The 22,138-nt window shown below is 35.7% G+C and overlaps 1 protein-coding gene across 1 annotated transcript in view; it reads left to right on the top strand.

Annotated features, from left to right (window-relative positions):
• LOC112628644 (probable ATP-dependent DNA helicase HFM1) overlaps positions 1-22,138 on the top strand; it is a 132,227-nt gene that overhangs the window by 25,002 nt on the left and 85,087 nt on the right. Inside the window, 6 exon segments of the mRNA XM_025391750.1 lie at positions 1,992-2,080; positions 16,776-16,819; positions 16,923-17,024; positions 17,423-17,568; positions 18,431-18,525; positions 19,196-19,323. Coding sequence (XP_025247535.1) covers positions 1,992-2,080; positions 16,776-16,819; positions 16,923-17,024; positions 17,423-17,568; positions 18,431-18,525; positions 19,196-19,323 — 604 coding nt within the window.

The raw sequence follows: 22,138 nt of genomic DNA, 5'->3' as shown, positions 1-22,138 counted from the left end.
TACCAAGCAAATGGAGAACAAAAGAAAGCAGGGGTTGCAATCCTAGTCTCTGATAAAACAGACTTTAAACCATCAAAGATCAAAAGAGACAAAGAAGGCCATTACATAATGGTAAAGGGATCAGTTCCACAGGAAGAGCTAACTATCCTAAATATATATGCACCCAATACAGGAGCACCCAGATTCATAAAGCAAGTCCTTAGAGACTTACAAAGAGACTCAGACTCCCATACAATCATAACGGGAGACTTCAACACCCCACTGTCAACATTAGACAGATCAACAGGACAGAAAGTTAACAAGGATATCCAGGAATTGAACTCAGCTCTGCACCAAGCGGACCTAATAGACGTCTACAGAACTCTCCACCCCAAATCAACAGAATATACATTCTTCTCAGCACCACATCACACTCATTCCAAATTGACCACATAGTTGGAAGTAAAGCACTCCTCAGCAAATGTACAAGAACAGAAATTATAACAAACTGTCTCTCAGACCACAGTGCAATCAAACTAGAACTGAGGACTAAGAAACTCAATCAAAACCGCTCAACTACATGGAAACTGAACAACCTGCTCCTGAATGACTACTGGGTACATAACGAAATGAAGACAGAAATAATGATATTCTTTGAAACCAATGAGAACAAAGGTACAACACACCAGAATCTCTGGGACACATCTAAAGCAGTGTGTAGAGGGAAATTTATAGCACTAAATGCCCACAAGAGAAAGCTGGAAAGATCTAAAATTGACACCCTAACATCACAATTAAGAGAACTAGAGAAACAAGAGCAAACACATTCAAAAGCTAGCAGAAGGGAAGAAATAACTAAGATCAGAGCAGAACTGCAGGAGATAGAGACACAAAACACTCTCCAAAAAATCAATGAATCCAGGAGTTGGTTTTTTGAACAGATCAACAAAATTGATAGACTGCTAGCAAGACTAATGAAGAAAAGAGAAACTATTCCAATCAATAGAAAAAGAGGGAATCCTCCCTAACTCATTTTATGAGGCCAATATCATCCTGATACTAAAGACTGGCAGAGACATAAACAACTCCATCAAAAAGTGGGCAAAAGATAGGAATAGACATTTCTCAAGACATTCATGCAGCCAACAGACACATGAAAAAATGCTCATCATCACTGGCCATCAGAAAAATGCATATCAAAACCGCAATGAGATACCATCTCACACCAGTTAGAATGGCAATCATTAAAAAATCAGGAAACAACAGGTGATGGAGAGGATCTGGAGAAATAGGAACACTTTTACACTGTTGGTGGGACTGTAAAGTGGTTCAACCATTGTGGAAAACTGTGGCGATTCCTCAAGGATCTAGAACTAGAAATACCATTTGACCCAGCCATCCATTACTGGGGATATACCCAAAGGATTATGAGTCATGCTGCTATAAAAACACATGCACACGTATATTTATTGGGGCACTATTCACAATAGCAAAGACTTGGAATCAACCCAAATGTCCATCAGTGACAGACTGGATTAAGAAAATGTGGCACATACACATCATGGAATACTATGCAGCCAGAAAAAAGGATGAGTTCGTGTCCTTTGTAGGGACATGGACGCAGCTGGAAACCATCATTCTCAGCAAACTGTCACAAGAACAGAAAACCAAATACTGCATGTTCTCACTCATAGATGGGAATTGAACAATGAGATCACTTGGACACAGGAAGGGGAGCATCACACACCGGGTCCTATTGTGGGGAGAGGGTCGGGGGGAAGGATAGCATTAGGAGATATACCTAATGTAAATGACGAGTTAATGGGTGCAGCACACCAACATGGCACATGTATACATATGTAACAAACCCGCACGTTGTGCATATGTACCCTAGAACTTAAAGTATAAAAAAAAAAGAGACCCACAATTGTGGTATGGATTGTTGATAACTTATTTTTTAGTATATTCAGTTTTTAACATGATTAATACAAAAGTTATGGATTTATTTTCAGGTTTGTGTAACAAAGAAGGGTATGCAACAGGCTGCTTCTATTCTTGTGAAAGATGCTAAATTTATTATGACTGTGGGACAGAAACAGTGGTATAGTTTTTCATTTTTTCATGGAAGTAGAAGGACTTTTAGGGCTCATCTAGATGAGATGAGAAAATTAGGCTTGTCCCATAACCTTGGGGTAAACCTCAGTGTCCTCATCTATAAAATAAAGATAATGGTAATTTTGAGGATTAAGTGAGGTAATGAATCTTAGTGCAGGGGTGATCCAGATTTCTTGAATGATAAAGATCATCCATACTGATAATCTGATGGTCAGATTTCTTGAATGATAAAGATTATCCATATACTGTCTATTTTTTTAACCTAATTTCAATCCAGCATCTTTTATAGTCTTTCACTAAAGCTGATCTTGTGAATTAATCTTTAAGGACTTTCTATCATATTTGGCCACTTCCACCTTACTTAAACACTCTGGGCTCTGTGCTTCTGTGATCATTTCCACTGATTTTCTTCCTACTTTGCAGACTGCTCATTCTCAGTCCCTTTTCACCTCTTCTACCCAACTCTTAAATGTTGACATTCAAGTGAGTATATCTGAGTTTCATTCTTTCTAATTCCACACTCTTAGTTGTTTGTAACTACTCACATGAACTTCAAATAATATTTATGTGTGTCTATGCATTCCCACATTTATGCCTTCAGCCCAGGCTTTCCTACTGAACTCCAGGCCTATAGTCCATCTGTGTAACTGAATCCAATTGTATGTCTACCGACAGTCATCTCAAACTCAGTATGTACAAAATAGAACCTTGGTTCTTGCTGTCAGACCAGCTCCTTCTCCACTGTTCCCCATCTTAATTATACATTATCTCCCTAGTTACTCATAGCAGAAAACTATCACTGATATCTTCTTCACCTTATACCTCATAGGCAATCAATTACAAAGTCCTGTTTATTCTTACTTCTAAATATATCTCAAATATGTCATTTTGTCTCCATCAACACTGCCACTTCCCTAATTCAAGTCACTATTAATCTCTTGCCTAGGCTGTATCCTTTTCTTTAATTACTACACACACACACACACTCTTATCCCGCTTTGTTCTCTGCATAGCATAGATTGTGTAAGATTGCAAATCTATATGTCAGTTTCCTGCCTAAAACCCTTTAATAGCTTCTTATTGTCCTGTTGATTAAATGCTAAATCCTTAGTGTGGCCTGCAACAGCCCATATAATGTGATGCCTCGCCAATTCTCCAGACTTATCATGACCATTCTCCCCCTTTACTCACCACGGTCAAGCTGTATTGGCTTCTCTGTTCTGTGAATGCACCAAACTGTTACTCTGTACAGCATCGTCTTGCATCATGCTTTCTTTTACTGGAATGGTTTTTAACCTAACTCCTGTTTATCCTCCATGTCTAAACTTTAATATCAGTTTTCCATAGTCATCAGTTTCCCTGTATTTACTTTTATAAGCAACCTGTACTTGATTTCATAATACTCACTATAATTATAATATCCTTTTAATACTTATTTTAATATCTTTTCCATTCATTAGATTATCAACTTCTTCAGGAAAGGGGGACTCATGTTCATCCTGCTTACCACTCAATCTTAGCAGGTGTGTTAGGTCATTCTTGCATTGATATAAAGAAATTTCTGATACTGGGTAATTTATAAAGAAGAGAGGTTTAATTGGCTCACAGTTTTGCAGGCTGTACAGGAAACATGGCACCAGCATCTGCTCGGCCTCTGGTGAGGCCTTGGGCTGCTTACAGTTATGGCAGAAGGCAAAGGATGAGTTGGTGTTTCACATGGTGAGAGCAGGAGCAGGGGTGGGGCAGTGCCATACACTTTTAAGCAACTAGATCTCACAAGAACTCACTCACTGTTGTGAGGACAGCACCAAGCCATTAGGGATCTGCCCCCGTGATCTATTCACCTCCTACCAGGCCTCACCTCCAACACTGGGGATTTCAATTTAGCATGAGATTAAGTGGACAGCATCCAAATTATAGCAGAAGGTCTCAGCGGAGTGGTAGCACATGATTACTATGTAATGAACATTATTATTATTGTTAATAACTTCTGGAAATCAGTAAATATGTTTAGTGGTAGACCTCAGACTAAAATGGGACATGTGGATATGAGCAGATACTTACTTTTCTGCCTAATTTTATATGGTGGGGGAATATACTTCTCTCTGCTTTGGGTCAGATCAGCTTTCCAGTTACCTTTCTGTTCCTTTGCCACCACCTCTGGTTGCTTGTCAACCAAAGACATGTAGCAAGCCTAGAGGAGCCAATTTAGTCTTCTTTACATTCTTTGTGTGTGTGTGTTTTTTTTTTTTTTTAAATCCACTAAAAAGGTAGACTATAAAGATAGTCTATTAAAGCATTACAAACATAACCACTTATTCACCCTCTAGATACTATTTTGACACTTTTCCTTCCATTTGAAGGATTTAACTTGATCTTCTTAGTTACTACCATATGAAAAAAAATCTCTAGGATGTGAAGACTATAGAGTAGTTCTTTTATAATACACATCAACAAAGCAAGATTAAGCAATAAGAAACAGTAGAGAGCAAGACAGAATGAGAAAAACCAACAAAGAGCTCACAGCCAAAAAGTAGATGAAGTCTGAGAGGTAGATAGAAAGGGAGAAAGTGAAATTATTGCTACAAAGGTAAGAATACCATCAAATAATGATTAATAATTTTCATACCAACTGCATGTAGTTTTATAGCATTCTTATTAATTTTCTAAGTTTTTATAACAAAGATGGGGTTTCAGAAACATTGACCAGTTCATTATAAAACTAGTAATAGAATAAAGGTAAACTGGGATTTTTAAAAAAGTGTAGGTATAGGGCAGAGAGGTTATAAGTAGCTATAAACAATTTGAAGCTTTCTACTTGTTGGGTGAATAAACTAGATGATCAGGTTGGATCATATCACTTTTTGTCAGAAACAAGATGTGGGGATCAAGTAATGAGACTTGTTTTCTTGTTCATAAACTTAACTCTGAAGGCAATTTTGAAAGACTTATGGAATTCTTTGTGCAATGGCGACATCATTCACATAGAAATATCTGGTGTCCTAAGGTGAATACATAATAATTAACATTTTTGAACTGAAGTTATCTATATGAGTAGGAAACTGAAATACACTATACATTCCCTTAAATCTAATGTACATTTCATCCTCTCCCTTTATTCTGTTGCACACAAATTAGCTAATTTTGTTTCAGATAATCGTTTTCTTGCAAGCATATATCTTAATTCCTTTTCTCATTTCCCACCCTTACCTAGTTACTTCTTTCTTCAGTCTTTGCTCCTTATTTTTTCTTTATCTCCTTGTTTGTTTGTTTTTTTTTTTTTTTTTTTTTTTTGTTTTTTCAGGAACATACTGGAGTTAGAGAGTCAGATTTGAATTACAGTACTGCTACTTTTACTAGCTGTGTACTGTTGGGTATATTACTTAACTTCTCTTACCTTCAATTTCTTAATCAATATTGTATACGTGAGAATCAATCATCTCACCGTGTTTCTATGATAATTAAGTAAGGCAACATTTCTAAGATACCTAACAGTGGGTAGCAGAGTTTGTACTTAATAGTAATATGCCCTTTCCTCTTGCCTTATCTTATTTCCATTATGAATCCGTAAAAAAAGTCATGAGTATTATAAAAGTAATTCATCCTAGTGTCATATCTGCAACAAGGAAATAGAAAAATACTAGATTTTTTATATACTTAAGAACCCAAGCCTACCAACTTTCAGAATCTTTTAATGTACCCAGAATTCATTTTCAAATTATCAATACACTTCCTTAATTTGCTCTTCTCTTTTAACTTAACCTAGTTCTTTTTTAAAAAATAAATTTTATATGCATATTTGAGGTTTACAGCATGATGTTATGTGATTCATATAGCTAATAAAATGGTGACCATAGTGATGCAAATTAATATATCTCTCATCTCATAGTTATTTTTTTGACAAGAGCAGCTAAATCTACTTACTTAACAAGAATCCCTAATCCAAAGTAATTTTATTCACTGTAGTCTTCATGTTGTACATTAGGTCTCTAGACTTGTTCACACTATATATCTGCTTTTCTGTGTATCCTTTGACCTACATCTCCCCATTTCTTCTCCTGTTCCCACCCTTCCTGCCTCTGATAGCTACTATTTTATTCTCTATCTCTGTATATTTGATTTTAAATAAAAGGTTTCACATATGAGTGAGAACATACAATACAATATTTTTCTTTCTGTGACTGGCTTATTTAATTTCGTGTCTTAGCAGTGTCCTCCAGGTCCAGCCATGTTGTGGCAAATGGCAGCATCTCATTCTTTTATAAGACTGCATAATATTCCATTGTGTGTGTGTGCATGTGTCTGTGTGTATACTATGATGCATATATATGATATATATACACACACACCCCACATTATATATCATATATATTATATACCACATATATATCATATATACACACACACACACAAACACCACATTTTTCTTATGCATTGGTTCATCAACGGACCTTTAGGCTGTTTCCATATCTTAACTATTATGAACAGTCTGCAAGGAACATGGGAGTGCAGATATCTTTATGAGGTAATGATTTCTTCTTTGGGTGTATACCCAGAGAACAGGTTTCTGGGTAATATGGTAATTCAATTTTTAATATCTTTAGAAATCTCAGTAGTGTTTCCATAATGGCTGTACCAATCTGCATTACCACCATAGTGTACTAGGATTCCCTTTCTGCACACCCTCACCTACATTTGTTGTCTATAATATAGTGGTTTTAATTTACATTTCCTGATAATTAGTGATGTTGAACACCTTTTCATATACCTGTTGGCCATTCTTATGTTGTTTTTTTCTTCCACTTGTAAGTTTAAGGGTACCTGTGCAGGATGTACAGGTTTGTTATATAGGTAAACATGTGACATGGTGGATTGCTGTACAAATTATCCCAGAACCTAGGTATTAAACTCAGCATCCATTAACTATTATTCCTAATGCTCTCCCTCCCCAACCTCCCCAACAGATCCCAATGGTGGTGTTCCCCTCCATATGTCTATGGGTTGTCATCATTCAGCTCCCACTTATAAGTGAGAACATGTGGTGTTTGGTTTTCTGTTCCTGTGTTAGTTTGCTGAGGATAATGGCTTCCATCTCCATCCATGTCTCTGCAAAAGACATGATATCATTCCTTTTTATGGCTGTGTAGTATTCCATAGTATATATGTGACACATTTTCTTTATCCAGTCTATCACTGATGGGCATTTAGGTTGATTCCATGTCTTTGCTATTGTGAATAATGCTGCAATGAACATATTTGTGCATGTAGCCTTATAAAATAATAATTTACGTTAATTTGGGTATATACCCAGTAATGGGATTGCTAGGTCAAATGGTGTTTCTGGTCTTTGAGGAATTGCCACAACGTCTTCCACAATGGTTGAACTAATTTACACTAGCAACAGTGTAAAAGTGTTCCTTTTTCTCTACTCACCAGCATCTGTTGTTTTTTGACTTTTTAATAATTGCCATTCTGACTGGCATGAGATGGTATCTCATTGTGGTTTTGATTTACATTTCTCTAATGATCAGTGATGTTGAGCTTTTTTTCATAATGTTTGTTGGCCACATGTATGTTGTCTTTTGAGAAGTGTCTATTCATGTCCATTGCCCACTTTTTAATGGGGTTGTTTGTTTTTTTCTTGTAAATGTGTTTAAGTTCCTTGTAGACTCTGGATATTAGACCTTTGTCAGATAGATAGATTGCAAAAATTTTCTCCTATTCTGTAGGTTGTCTGTTTACTCTCATGATAGTTTCTTTTGCTGAACAGAAGCTCTTTATTTTAATTTTAATTTGATGCCATTTGTCAATTTTTGCTTGTGTTGCAATTGCTTTTGGTGTTTTCATCATGAAATCTTTGCCCGTGCCTGCGTCCTGAAGGGTATTGCCTAGATTTTCTTCTAGGGTTTTTTTAGTTTTGGGTTTTAAATTTAAGTCTGTAATCCATCTTGAGTTAATTTTTGTGTAGGGTGTAAGGAAGGGGTCCAGTTTCAATTTTCTGCATATGGCTAGCCAGCTCTCCCAGCACCATTTATTAAATAGGGTGTCCTTTCCCCATTGCTTACTTTTGTCAGATTTATGGAAGATCAGATGTTTGTAGGTGTATGGTCTTATTTCTGAGTTCTCTATTCTGTTCCTTTGGTCTATGTATCTGTTCTTGTACCAGTCCCATGCTGTTTTGGTTACTGTAGCCTTGTAGTATAGCTTGAAGTTGGGTAGCATGATACCTCCAACTTTGTTCTTTTTGCTTAGGATCGTCTCTGCTATTTGGTTCCATATAAATTTTAAAATAGTTTTTTTCTGATTCTGTGAAGAATGCCAATGGTAGTTTAGTGGGAATAGCATTGAATCTATAAATTACTCTGGGCAGTATGGCCATTTTCACAATATTGATTCTTCTTGTCCATGAGCATGGAATGTTTCTCTATTTGCTTGTATCCGCTTTGATTTCTTTGAGCAGTGGTTTGTAGTTCTCCTTGAAAAGTTTCTTTACTTCCCTCATTAGCTGTATTCCTAGGTATTTTATTTTTTTTGTAGTAATTGTGAATGGGAGTTCATAGACGGTTTGGCTCTCTGATTGCCTGTTGTTGGCTGTAGGAATGCTAGAGATTTTTGCACATTGATTCTGTATCCTGAGAATTTGCTGAAATTGCTTAATAGCTTAAGAAACTTTCATGCTGAGAAGATGAGGTTTTCCATATATAGGATCATGTCATCTGCAAACAAAGATAATTTGACTTCCTCTCTTCCTATTTAAATACCCTTTATTTCTTTCTCTTGCTTGATTGCCCTTGCCAGAACTTCCAATACTATGTTGAATAGAAGTGGTGAAAGAAGGGATCCTTGTCTTGTGCCAGTTTTCAAGGGAAATGATTCCAGTTTTTGCTCATTCAATATGATATTGGCTATGGATTTGTCATATATGGCTCTTATTATTTTGAGGTATGTTCCTTCAAAACCTAGTTTGTTGAGAGTTTTTAACATGAAGGAGTGTTGAATTTTATTGAAGGCCTAGTCTGTGTCTGTTGAGGTAATAATGTCTTTAATTCTGTTTATGTGATGAATCACATGTATCGATTTGTGTATGTTGAACCACTGTTGCATCCTGTGAACGAAGTCAACTTGATCATGGTGGGTAAGCTTTTTGATGTGCTACTGGATTCAGTTTGCCAGTATTTTATTGAAGCTTTTTGCATCAATGTTCATTAAGGATATTGGCCTGATATTTTCTTTTTTTGTTGTATCTCCACCAGGTTTTGGTGTCCGGATGATGCTGACCTCATAAATGGGTTAGGGAGGAGTCCCTCCTTTTCAATTTTTTTGGAATAGTTTCAGTAGAAATGGTGCCAGCTCTTCTTTCTACTTGTGGTAGAATTTAGCTGTGGATATTTCTGGTCTTGGGCTTTTTTTGGTTGGTAGGCTAGTTATTACTGTCTCAATTCCAGAACTCATTATTGGTCTATTCAGGGATTCAGTTTCTTCCTGGTTCAGTCTTGGGAGAGTGTATATGTCCAGGATTTTATCCATTTCTTCTAGATTTTCTAGTTTATGTACGCAGAGGTCTTTATAGTATTCTCTGATGGTTGTTTGTATTTCTGTGGGGTCAGTGGTGATATCTCCTGTATCATTTCTGATTGTGTTTATTTGATCCTTCTCTCCTTTCTTCTTTATTAGGCTAGCTAGCAGTCTATCTATTGTATTAAGTTTTTCAATATACTAGCTCCTGGATTTGGTGATTTTTTTTGAAGGGTTTTTTTCATATCTCTATCTCCTTTGGTTCAGCTCTGATCTTCATTATTTCTTGTCTTCTGCTAGCTTTGGGATTTGTTTGCTCTTGGTCCTCTAGTTCTTTTAGTTGAGATGTTAGGTTGTTAACTTGGGATCTTCCTAGCTTTTTAATGGGGGAATTTGGTCCTATATGTTTCTCTCTTGACACTGCTTTAACTATGTCCCAGAGATTCTGGTATGTTGTCTCTTTGTTCTTATTAGTTTCAAAGAACTTCTTGATTTCTGCCTTAATTTCATTATTTACCTAAGAGTCATTCAGAAGCAGGTTGTTCAGTTTTCATGTAGCTGTGTGGTTTTGAGTATATTTCTCTATCTTGAGTTCTAATTTGATTGTGCTCTGGTCTAAGAGACTATTTGTTATGATTTCCATTCTTTTGTATTTGCTGAGAAGTTTTACTTCCAATTATGTAATCAGTTTTAGAGTACATGCCATGTAGCTATCAAAAGAATGTATATTCTGTTGAATTTGAGTGGAAAGTTCTGTAGCTATCTACCAGGTCCACTTGATCCAGAGCTGAGTTCAGGTCCTGAATATCCTTGTTAATTTTCTGTCTCAGTGATCTAATATTGTCAATGGGTTGTTAAAGTCTCCACTATTATTGTGTGGGAGTCTGAGTCTCTTTGTAGATCTCTAAGAACTTGCTTTACAAATCTGAGTGCTCCTGTATTGGGTGCATATATATTTAGGATCATTAGCTCTTCTTGTTGCATTGATCCCTTTACCATTACGTAATGCCCTTCTTTGTCTTTTTTGATCTTTGTTGGTTTAAAGTCTATTTTGTCAGAAACTAGGATTGCAATCCCTGCTTTTTTCTATTTTCCATTTGCTTGGTAAGTTTTCCTTGATTGCCTTATTTTGAGTCTATGTGTGTCTTTGCATATGAGATGGGTCTCTTGAAGACTGCATACCAGTGGGTCTTGGCTCTTTATCCATCTTGCCATCCTGTGCCTTTTAATTGGGGCACTTAGCTCATGTACAATTTAAGATTAATATTGTTATGTTTGAATTTCATTCTGTCATCATGATGCTAGCTGGTTATTTTGCAGACTTGTTTATGTGGTTGCTTCATAGTGTCACTGGTCTGTGAACTTTAGTGTGTTTTTGTAGTGGCTGGTAATGGCTTCTCCTTTCCATATTTAGTGCTTTCTTCAGGAACTCTTGCAAGGCAGGCCTGGTGACTTCCCTCAGCATTTGCTTCTCTGAAAAGAACCTTATTTATCCTTTGCTTATGAAGCTTAGTTTGGCCAGATATGAATTTCTGGGTTAGAAATTTTTTTCTTTAAGAACGTTGAATATTGGCTCCCAGTCTCTTCTGGCTTGTAGGTTTTCTGCTGAGAGATCTGCTGTTAGTTTGATGAGTTTCCCTTTGTAGGTGTCCTGACTTTCTCTCTGGCTGCCCTTAACGTTTTTCTTTCATTTCAACGTTGGAGAATCTGATGATTATGTTTCTTCAGGTTGATGTTCATCTGGAGTATCTTACTGGGGTTCTGTGCATTTCCTGAATTTGAATGCTGTCCTGTCTTGCTAGGTTGGGGAAGTTCTCCTGGAAGTTCTCTTGAAGTATGTTTTCCAATGTGATTTCATTCTCCCTGTTTCTTTCAGGTACCAGCCAGTTGTAAGTTTGGTTTATTTACTTAATCCCATATTTCTTGGAGGTTTTGTTCATTCCTTTTCATTCTTTTTCTTTTCTTTTCTTTTGTATTCTTGTCTGCCTGTCTTATTTCAGAAAGATAATCTTCTAGCTTGGAGATTCTTTCCTCCACTTGGTCTATTCTGCTACTGATACTTGTGATTGCATTGTGAAGTTCTTGTGTGGTGTGTCTCAGCTCCATCAGATCAGTTATGTTCCTCCCTAAACTGGCTATTCTGGCTATCAGCTCCTGTATTGTTTTACCATGATTCTTACCTTTTTTTTGCATTAGGTTATAACATGCTCCTTTAGCTTAGTGAAGTTCGTTATTAGCCACCTTCTGTAGCCTACTTCTGTCAATTCTGCCATCTCAGCCTCAGCCCAGTTCTTTGCCCTTGCTGGAGAAATGTTACAGTCATTTGGAGAAAAGACACTATGGCTTTTTCAGTTTTCAGCGTTTTTACGTTGATTCTTTCTCATCTTTGTGGGCTTATCTGCCTTTGATCTTTGATGTTGCTGACCTTTGAGGTTTTTTTGGGGTCTTTTTTGTTGATATTGTTGTTGTTTTCTGTTTGTTTGTTTGTTTTTGCTTTTAACAGGCCACTCTACTGTAGGGCTGCTGCAGTTTGCTGGGGATCTGCTCCAAACCCTAGTTGCCTCAGTTTCTCCCATACCTGGAAGTATCACCAGTGAAGGCTGTGAAACAGCAAAGATGACAGCCAGCTACTTCCTCTGGAAGCTCCATCCCAGGGGAGTACTGACCTGTTGCCAGTCTGCATGTACCTGTAGAAGGTGGCTGGAAACCCCAGTTGGGATATCTCACCCAGTCAGCAGAATGGGATCAGGGACCCCCCCCCCCCACCAAAGAAGCAGTCTGACTGTTATTTGGTAGAGCAGGTGTGCTGCATTGTGGGGGACCCTTCCTTGTCCAGGACACCTGTATTCTCCAAAGCTGGCAAGCTGGAGCAGCTAAATCAACTGAATCAACTGAACCACAGAGATGGCGTCTTCACCTACCTCCAGGAACTCAGACCCATCTCTGGCAGACTCCAACCCACTGCCATTGCTTGCTGGGATTCCAAGCCAGTGCCATTGGCTTGCTGGGATTCCAGTGGGTCTTAACTTGTGAGGTGCCATGGAAGTGGGGCCCACAGAATGATATTTTTGGCTTCCTGGATTCACCTCCCTTCCTAGGGATATGTACTGATGGATTTATGTAAAACTCCTGGATCTCTGTGTGTGCCTGAGTGGCTGCTCTCTCAAGACTCCCACAGCTCTGTGTATCAGACCCAAGGCCCTGGTGGCATGGGCTCACGAGGGGATCTCCTTACCCATGGGCTGCAAAGATTTGTGGGAGAAGTGTGGTTTCCTGGGTGGGACTGCACACTCACTCACTGGTTCCCTTGGCTGAGGGTGGTGGTTCCTTTGGCTCCATGCCACTCCTGGGTGGGCTGTTGCCCCCCCACCCCCCACTTTCTTTGTTCTCCATGAATTGTGTTTGCCCACTCAGTCCCAATGCAAGAACCTCGATATGTCAGTTAAAAGTGCTGAATTCACTCACCCCTTTTCATTCCTCTCTGTGAATGTTGTAGACTGCAGCTGCTTTTAATTGGATCGATCAACCTTTATGTTTTCTTTGGAGAAATGTTCTTTCAGATCATTTGCTCACTTTTAAATTGGCTTTTTTAATGCTATTAATTTGTAAGAGTTCTTTATAAAATTTGGATATTAACCCCTTATCAGATATGTGGTTTCCGAATATTTTTTTCTAGTCCATAGATTGTCTTTTTTATTTTGATGATTGTTTCCTTTGCTTTGCAGAAGCTTTTTAGTTTGATGTAGTCCCATTTATTTATTTTGGCTCTTATAGTCAGAGCTTTTGGTATGATACCCCAAAAATTCATTGCCAAGGCCAATATCAAGGTGCTTTGCCCTATGTTCTCTTCTGGGAGTTTTATGATTTCAGGTCTTACATTTAGATCTTTTGTCAATTTTTGAGTTGATTTTGTGTACAGTATAAGGGTGCAATTTTATTTTTTTGGATATGGAAATTGTTTTTCCAGCCTCATTTATGGAAAAAACTATTGTTTCCCTATTTCTTCTGGTGCCCTGATGGAAAATTAGTTGACTGTGTATGTGTGGACTTATTCTGGGCTCTCTCTTCCATTCCATTGGTCTACTTTTCTGTTTTTATGCAAGTACTATATTGTTTTGGTTAGTCTAGCTTTGTAGTATAATTTTAAATCAGAAAGTGTGTACCTCCAACATTCTTTTCCTTCTCAGTTTTGCTGTCACTATCCAGGGTTTATTGTAGTTCCATACTAATTTTATGATTTTTTTCTTCTGTTTCTGTGAAGGATGCCGTTGGAATTTTGATAGGGACTGTATTGAATCTGTACTTCTTTGGGTAGTATGGACATTCTAACGATATTAATTCTTTTAATCCATCAACACAGGATATCTTTCCATTTACTTTTGTCTTGAATTTCTGTCACCATTGTTTGATAACTTTCAGTGTACAGATCTTTTACCTCCTTAATTAAACTTATTCCTAAGCATTTTATTTTTTGATACTATCATAACTGGTATTGTTTTCTAGATTTCTTTTTCAGTTAAATTATTATTTGTGTTTAAAAATGCTATTAATCTCTGTATATTGATTTTGAATCCTGCAACTTTACTGAATTATTAGTTCTAACAGTTTTTAATAAGTCTTTGACTTTTTTTACATGTAAGATAATGTTGTAAAGATAATTTTACTTCTTCCCTTCAAATCTGACTTCCTTTTATTTATTTTTTTTCTTATCTGATTGCTCTTGCTAGTACTTCCAGTACTATGTTGGACAGAAGCGGTGAGAGTGGGCATCCCTGCCTTGTACTGTGTCTTAGTGGAAAAGCTTTCAGTTGTTCCCTATTCATTATGATGTTGGCTGTGGGCTTTTCATAAGTGACCTTTGTTAACGTTAGTTGAGAAGTTTTCCTTATATGCCTGCATCTTAAGAGATTTTATCAAGAAAGGATGTTGAACTTATCAAATGCTTTTTCTGCACCAATTGAGATGATCTTGTGTTTTTTATCTTTCATTCTGTTAATATGATATGTCACAGTGGTTGATTTGCATGTATTAAACCAGCCTTACTTGCCAGGAATAAATCCACTTGGCCATGATATATAATCCTTTTTGTTGTGTTGTTGAATTCAGTTTGCTTACATTATATTGAGGATTTTTGCATCAATATTCATCAGAGATACTGGCCTGTAGTTTTTTTGTAGTGTCTTTATGTGACCTAGGTATCAAAGTGATAGTGGCCTCACAAAATATGTTTGGAAATATTCCCTCTAGCTGTATTTTTTGGAATAGTTTATGAAGTATTGGTAGTGATTCTTCTTTGAATGTTTGGTAGAATTAAGTTGTGATGCTATCTGGTTCTGGGTTTTTCCTTGTTGGAAGATTTTTCATTACTACTTCAATCTCATTATGTGTTATTCGTCTGTTTAAGCTTTCTGTTTCTTCCTGATTCAAACTTAGCAGGTTATATTTTTCTAGGAGTTTGTCCATTTCCTATATGTTATCCAATTTGTTACTATTAATGTATAATTGTTCGTAATAGTCCCTTATGATCTCTTTAATTTCTGAGGCATCTGTTGTAACTTCTCCAATTTCATTTTTTATTTTATTTGGTTCTTCTTTTTTTTTTTCCTTAGTCTAGCTAGATGTTTATTTATTTTATTTTTTCAAAGAACCAAGCCTTGGTTTTATTGATCATTTTCTATGTTTTTTTGGTTTTTGTGCTCTATTTGATTTATTTCTGTTCAGATCTTTATTGTTTCCTTTCTTTTGCTAACTTTGCATTTAGTTTGTTCTTTTGCTCGCTCCTGTAGGTATAATGTTAGGCTGTCTATTTAATATCTTCTTTTTTCATGTAGACACTTATTGCTTAAAATTTCCTCATGAGTTCAAGACCAACCTGACCAACACGGGGAAACCATGTCTCTACTAAAAATACAAAATTAGCCAGGTGTGGTGGCACATGCCTGTAATCCCAGCTACTCAGGAGGCTGAGGCAGGAGAATTGCTTGAACCCGGGAGGCATAGGTTGCAGTGAGCTGCGATCGTGCCATTGCACTCCAGCCTAGGCCACAAAAGTGAAACTCCGTCTCAAAAAAAAAAAAAAAAATCCTCTTAGAACCACTTTGGCCACATCTCATAGGTTTTGGTGTGTTGTCTTTCCATTGTTTCTTGTCTCAAGATATTTTTAAATTTCCCTTTTGGTTTCTTTGACCATTGATTGTTGAGGAGCATGTTGTTTAGTTTCCACATACTTGTGGTTTTTTCCAAGATTTTTCCTGTTATTGATTTCTAGTTTCATATTGTTGTGGTCAGAAATGATACTACATATGATTTCAATTGTCTTGAATTTAGATTAATTAAAAATAGTTAAATCTAGTTTTGTGGCTTAATGTATGATCTGTCCTGTAGAACGTTTCATATGCACTAGAAAAGCATGTATACATTCTGCTGCTATTGAATGCAAAGTTCTGTATTTGTCTGTTAGGTCCATTTGACTCAAAGTACAATTCAAGTCCAGTATTTCTTTGTTAACTTTCTGTCTGGTTAATCTATTGTTATTGAAAGTGGGATTTTGAAGACCCCTACTGTTATTGTATTGCTGTCTATCTCTCTCTTCATGTCCTTTAATAATGTTTTATATATTTTGATGCTTCAGTGTTGGGTGTTTATATTTTTACAATTCTTATGTGCTCTTGATGAATTGACCCCTTTATCATTAAATTATGACCTTCTTTGCTTCTTGTAACAGTTTTTTTAAATGCCATGTCTCAGAGCACTGGAAACAACTATTGTTTATTTCCATGGGGTTTTTTGTTGTTGTTGTTGTTAGTTTGTTTTGCTTACTTACCAGTGATATAGTAGTTTTCAAAATTGTTACTTCTTACAATTTTTTTAGGCAAATTTTGAGAGTAGACTTATATTCTGACTTGTTAATCACCAATTATGTTGTTTTCTTGGGGAAAGTGAGTTTTCCAAATTCTTCGCTTAAAAGTGAGCTTTAATATTATAGCTCATAAGTTTAGGGACTTTTGAATATGAAAGTTGGATATTTTCTACTTCTTAAAAATAGTTTTCAGATAATGATATTGTGAAATTTTTTTGATACATCTATGTTTTAAAATAATAAACTGTTTCAGAGTTCTTTAATGTTCCTGGGAGTAACTCAATAATTTTATGGTATTTTTAAATAGGTTACAGAAGTATGCATATTCCATAAGAGATTCAAAACTGAGAGGTAGGTTTAGAGATAATTTTTGAATAGCATTTTCACATACAGATGAAAGGTGCCAATTATTGATGAAATATTAATAGCAACAGCTGATATATTTCTATTACAGATATCTTAAAAGATGGTGCTGCTTATCATCATGCCAGTATGGAGCTGTCAGATGGAAAAGTAGTTGAAGGAGCTTTTACTGTTGGAGATTTACCAATTCTTTGTAACTAAAACATATTTCTTGTGGATACTCTAAAATATTTTGGAAAATTATTTTTCAGAGGAAAAAAAGGAAAAGCTCAAATATTCTGCTTGTTTCTGCTTTTCTTCTGAGAATATAAAATTAAGTGGTTACCTATGCATGTAGATGTTACAGTAGATTCTTTGGCAATGTTTAGTTCTTTGTCATATTATTGAACATAGTGTAATTTGAAAAACAAGAAATTAATAAGTTTTTGGATTTAAGTGTGTTACTATTTTAGATTGTAATGTTCTTTTTTCCTTTCTAAATTTCTTATATATGAGTTTTTATTACCTTTATAAGAATGTCTTTTATTAAAATGTCTTCCTGAAGCAATAAAGTTAAATGGCTCAAAATTACTATGTCTTAATCTGATGCAGTTACTACCAGTACTTTAGCTATGGGAGTACATTTGCCTCCTCACCTAGTAGTTATAAAATCTACAATGCATTATGTTGGAGGACTGTTTGAAGAGTACAGTGAAACAGATATTCTACAGATGATTGGTAGAGCTGGTCGACCTCAAGTAAGTGACAATAATTTTGCTTTTTATACTTAAAAACATGATAAAAACAAAAAAATTGTGTATTTTTTGATTAGCTGCCATAATTACATCAGGCTTAAAAGTAATATAGCAGAGAAAATGTACCTTTAATGGAGGAATAAAAGTAAAACAAGCCTCACCAACTGGGACATACTTCCTTCATTCTGTGTAAGCTTGCACCGGCTGATGAAGGGATGGGTTTATGAATGGGTATTCTGTTAAAGGTCTTTTTTTTATTATGACTTTTTGTTTGTTTGTTTGTTTGTTTTTTTAATTCTGAATGGAGGTACTCAGCATTTTGGATGGAACAGGTTTATCTTGTTTCGGGCTGTCACATTACAGAGCATGTAACATCCCTGGGTCCTAGCACTAAATGCTAATAGTGTTCCCAGGCATTATGACAAAAGTCAGCCCAAATACGTTTCAAAACATACCCTACTCTGACAAATACATGAATAAGTCATTTTTGTAGGTAGTATGGGAACATCAGGAAGAGCATATTTTCAAAACATTTGTAAATATTGTGTTATACAATTCTATAATTTCATAGAGTAATCAGATTATATGTAAACTGTACCAAATCTTACAACTTTTATGCAGTTACCAGAGTTTGTTTTGATTTTATCATTGCCAAAATTATGTTACATTGAAACCAAAGTGATATTTACAGCTATACTCTTGGAAGGCTTTTAAATTAAATTTTTAATTTAATTTTTAAGGCCTTTTCGAAGTATTATTCAGACAAGGAGACTGTTTAATATAAAATGAAAGTCTTGAGTTATTGCAGAGGACTGGTACTAAAATGTGCTCTTCTTCACTAAATTTCTGTTTGTTTTTTCCCCAGTTTGACACTACAGCTACTGCAGTTATCATGACTCGATTAAGCACGAGAGACAAGTACATTCAGATGTTAGTTTGTAGAGACACTGTACAAAGCAGGTAATACAAAAATGTTCCAAAAAGATACTAATGCTAATATAGCTTATCTTATTTCCTTTTAGAATATCAAAGGGAAATTTGGTTTGGAGATTTTTAAAGGCCATTTTCTGTAAAGTTTTCAACAATTTAACTAGAAAGTTTGTGTCACTTTAGGGAATTTAATAATTTTTTTAAAAGTTAGAAGTTTTATTCACTGGCAGTTATTGGCAAGCATGTATTCTTGTTTATAACAAACCCTAATTTGTAATAAAGCCTTAGTAATTATGATTATATTATAATTTAAATATGAAATTATATAAATTTATAATTACTAATTTGTAATAAAGGAGAACTATTTTCACATCTTATTTTAATAATAGAGGAAATCTGGGACCTATTAGTAAGGTATTTAATGTATTCTCTTTTGGAGAAAATAGGATATAATTTATGCTTCAACTTTTGTTAAAGCAATAATCTGTCTTCTACAGCCATAGAGTAGAGAGATATATCTGAAGCCTTTTTAGAAGCTGAACTGACTTTTTAAGTTTTTCTTTTATGCTTTTGGAAATTAAGTTATAGTTCATGAATTAGTAAAGTGGCAATGGGTATATTATATATTATTAAAGTTAAAAATTAAGAGTTATGGCATTGAACTGCATATTTGTAATGCAAAGTTTTTTTTTTTCATTAGTTTGCACAGACATCTTATTGAACATTTAAATGCAGAGATAGTACTGCATACCATTGCGGATGTGAATATTGCTTTGGAATGAATACGATCAACTTTGCTTTATATCAGAGCCTTGAAAAATCCATCTCATTATGATTTATTACTTTGACTTGGAAACGTAGTAATTTTTTCAAGCCAGCTAGGTCTGTATTTCTACTAGTAAGTTACAGGATAGATTATAGAAACTAATAGATAACAAAACAAAAAGTAACAACAGTCCCAAATACGTTTAGAGACAAGAGCAGACAAACTGAGAAATTTTTATCTGTTTTACTTCTAGTGTTTCAACAAGGTTTGAAATCAGCACCGTTAAAAATAGATCTAATAGAAAAAAATTCAGCTCCAATAAAAATAGCAGAAATGTCTAAATCATTGAAAATAAGTTAAAGTTACAAAAAGTTTTGAATTTTGTATGTACTTAGTGTTCAACTACTCTTTCTGAGTTTATGACTGTTTATTTTTAAATTTATAAGAAATGAAAGTATATAGTGCTACTGTTGCTGTCACAATTTTCATCTTGCTTCTAAAGCTAACCTACATCTGGTTATGTGGCTTCCAGAGGGTTTTTTCATTCATTCATTCAACTTGGGGTTGTTGAATACCAAATTAATGCCTGACTTGTTGAATTATTCTAATGCACAGAGGTTCAAAACTTTCAGATCTCAAAGAGTAATTAATATAAGTCTATATTAAAAGAATATCTATATAAATATTCATATCACTTAAAAAATTTGTTTCAACTAGGTAATACATTTACTTAGTTCAAAAATCATAAAGTGAAGGAATATATACAACTAAAATTCTTCCATATATATACCCACCTACACAGTTGTTCAATTCCCATCTCTCCCCTTTCCCTCCCCTAGTTCTGTAATCATTGGTATATCTTTTTTGTATAATATTTTTTGCATATGTAAATAAGAAAATGTAATTTTATTTTTCCACCATTTAAACACAAATGGTGGCATATTGTATTCGTTTTCCATTCCTTTTAAATTACCCTAAAACAAATCATCTAGAAACAACCAGAATTTATTATCTCACACAGCCTATGTGGGTTAGGAATCTGGGAGTATCTAAGCTAAGTGGCTCTGGGTCAAAGGCTCTCTTTAGATTGTAAGATATGTCGGCTAGGGCTGCAGTCATCTGAAGGCTTTTCTGGATCTTGAAGATTCACTTCTAAGTAGTCTCACTCACAGAGCTATAAGTTAGAGGCCTCAGTTTCTCACAGTTGCTGGTAGGCCTCAGTCTTTTGCCAGGTGGATCTTTCCTCATAGCATGGCAGCTGACTTTTCTCAGGATGAATGATCCAAGAGAGAAAGAGAGAGAAAGACAGAGACAGACTAAATCAGAAGCAGCGGTACTCTTTTATATCTTTGTCTCTGAAGTCACACATCATTACTTCTGCTTTATTCTGTTTTTTAGAAGCAAGTCACTGAGTCTTGGTCACATGAAGGCAAGAGGGATTAAGTTCATCTCTCAGAGGGGAGAATATCAAAGAATTTGTGGGCATTTTTTTTTTTTTTTTTTGAGATAGCCTCTTTGGTTGCCCAGGCTGGAGTGCAGTGGCACAGTCTTGGCTCACTGCAACTTCCACCTCACAGGTTCAAGCAATTCTCTGCCTTACCCTTCTGAGTAGCTGGGACTACAGGCACGCGCCACCATGACTGGCTAATTTTTTGTATTTTTAGCAGAGATGGCGCTTCACCATGTTGACCAGGCTGGTCTCGAACTCCTGATCTCAAGTGATCCACCTGCCTTGGCCTCCCAACATGCTGGGATTACAGGTGTGAGCCACCGTGCCTGGCCTTGTGGGCATATTTTTTTAAACCTCCATTATTTTAGTCTTCTGCACATTCCTTTTTTTCTTAGTATGTCTTGGAAGCTTTTTTGAGACAGGCTGTCACTCTGTTGCCCAGGCTGAAGTCCAATGGTGTGATCACAGCTTATTGTACCTTCAACCTTCTGGGCTCAAGTGATTTTCTCACCTCAGCCACCTGAGTAGCTGGTACTGCAGGCCCATGCCAGCACACTGGCTAACTTTTGAAAAAAAAAATTGTAGAGGCAGAGCCTCCCTATGCTGCCCAGGCTGGTCTAGAACTTGTGGGCTCAAGCGATCCTCCCACTTCACCCTCCCAAAGTGCTAGGATTATAGCTGTGAGCCACCATGCCTGGCTGGAAGCTTTTTTTAATAGCTAAATAATATTCCATTTACTTACGTATCACCTATTTAAATGATCCCCAATTGATGGACATTTATGGTTTTTCTAATTGTTTGCTATTACAAACAATGTAGCCAAAAAATCCCTTCATTTTTTCCATGTATGAATCTGTATGATAAATCTCTAGAAATGAAATTCCTGTGTCAAGGGATATATGCATTTATAAATTTGGGTAAATTTCTACCTTAGTAGCTCATATACCTATCAGCAGTGTTCAAAAGTGCCATATTTTGTTTCTCCAGCCTTTCCTTCAGGGTGTATACTTGTGTATTTTTATGAATATCAAGTATGAATATTGATATCTTTCATGTTTTAATTTTCATTCCTTCATTTTCATAGTTACTTTATTTTCTGTAGTTACTTTTTTGTATTGAGATATTACTTATAGTAAACTGCACAAATATGAGGTGTACAGGTCAATGAAGTTTTATATGTGTGTTTATACACACATATACACACATGTAACCACAGCTCAGATTAAGATATAGAACATTTTCTAGATGTTCCCTCATGCTCCTTTTCTGTCAGTATTTGCCCCCAGAAGTCAATACTATTGTAACTTATATACCATAGGCTAGCTTTATCTATTCTTGAAAAGATTCCATTTATATGAATATAAATCTTTTGATGAAAGGAAATTATTAATTTTAAATAATGTTTCTGTGAACATTGTTATATATAT

Source organism: Theropithecus gelada, chromosome 1 (genome assembly GCF_003255815.1).
Source record: "Theropithecus gelada isolate Dixy chromosome 1, Tgel_1.0, whole genome shotgun sequence".
Classification (NCBI taxonomy): Eukaryota; Metazoa; Chordata; class Mammalia; order Primates; family Cercopithecidae; genus Theropithecus; species Theropithecus gelada.
This window is presented reverse-complemented; position numbering and strand designations above follow the sequence as displayed.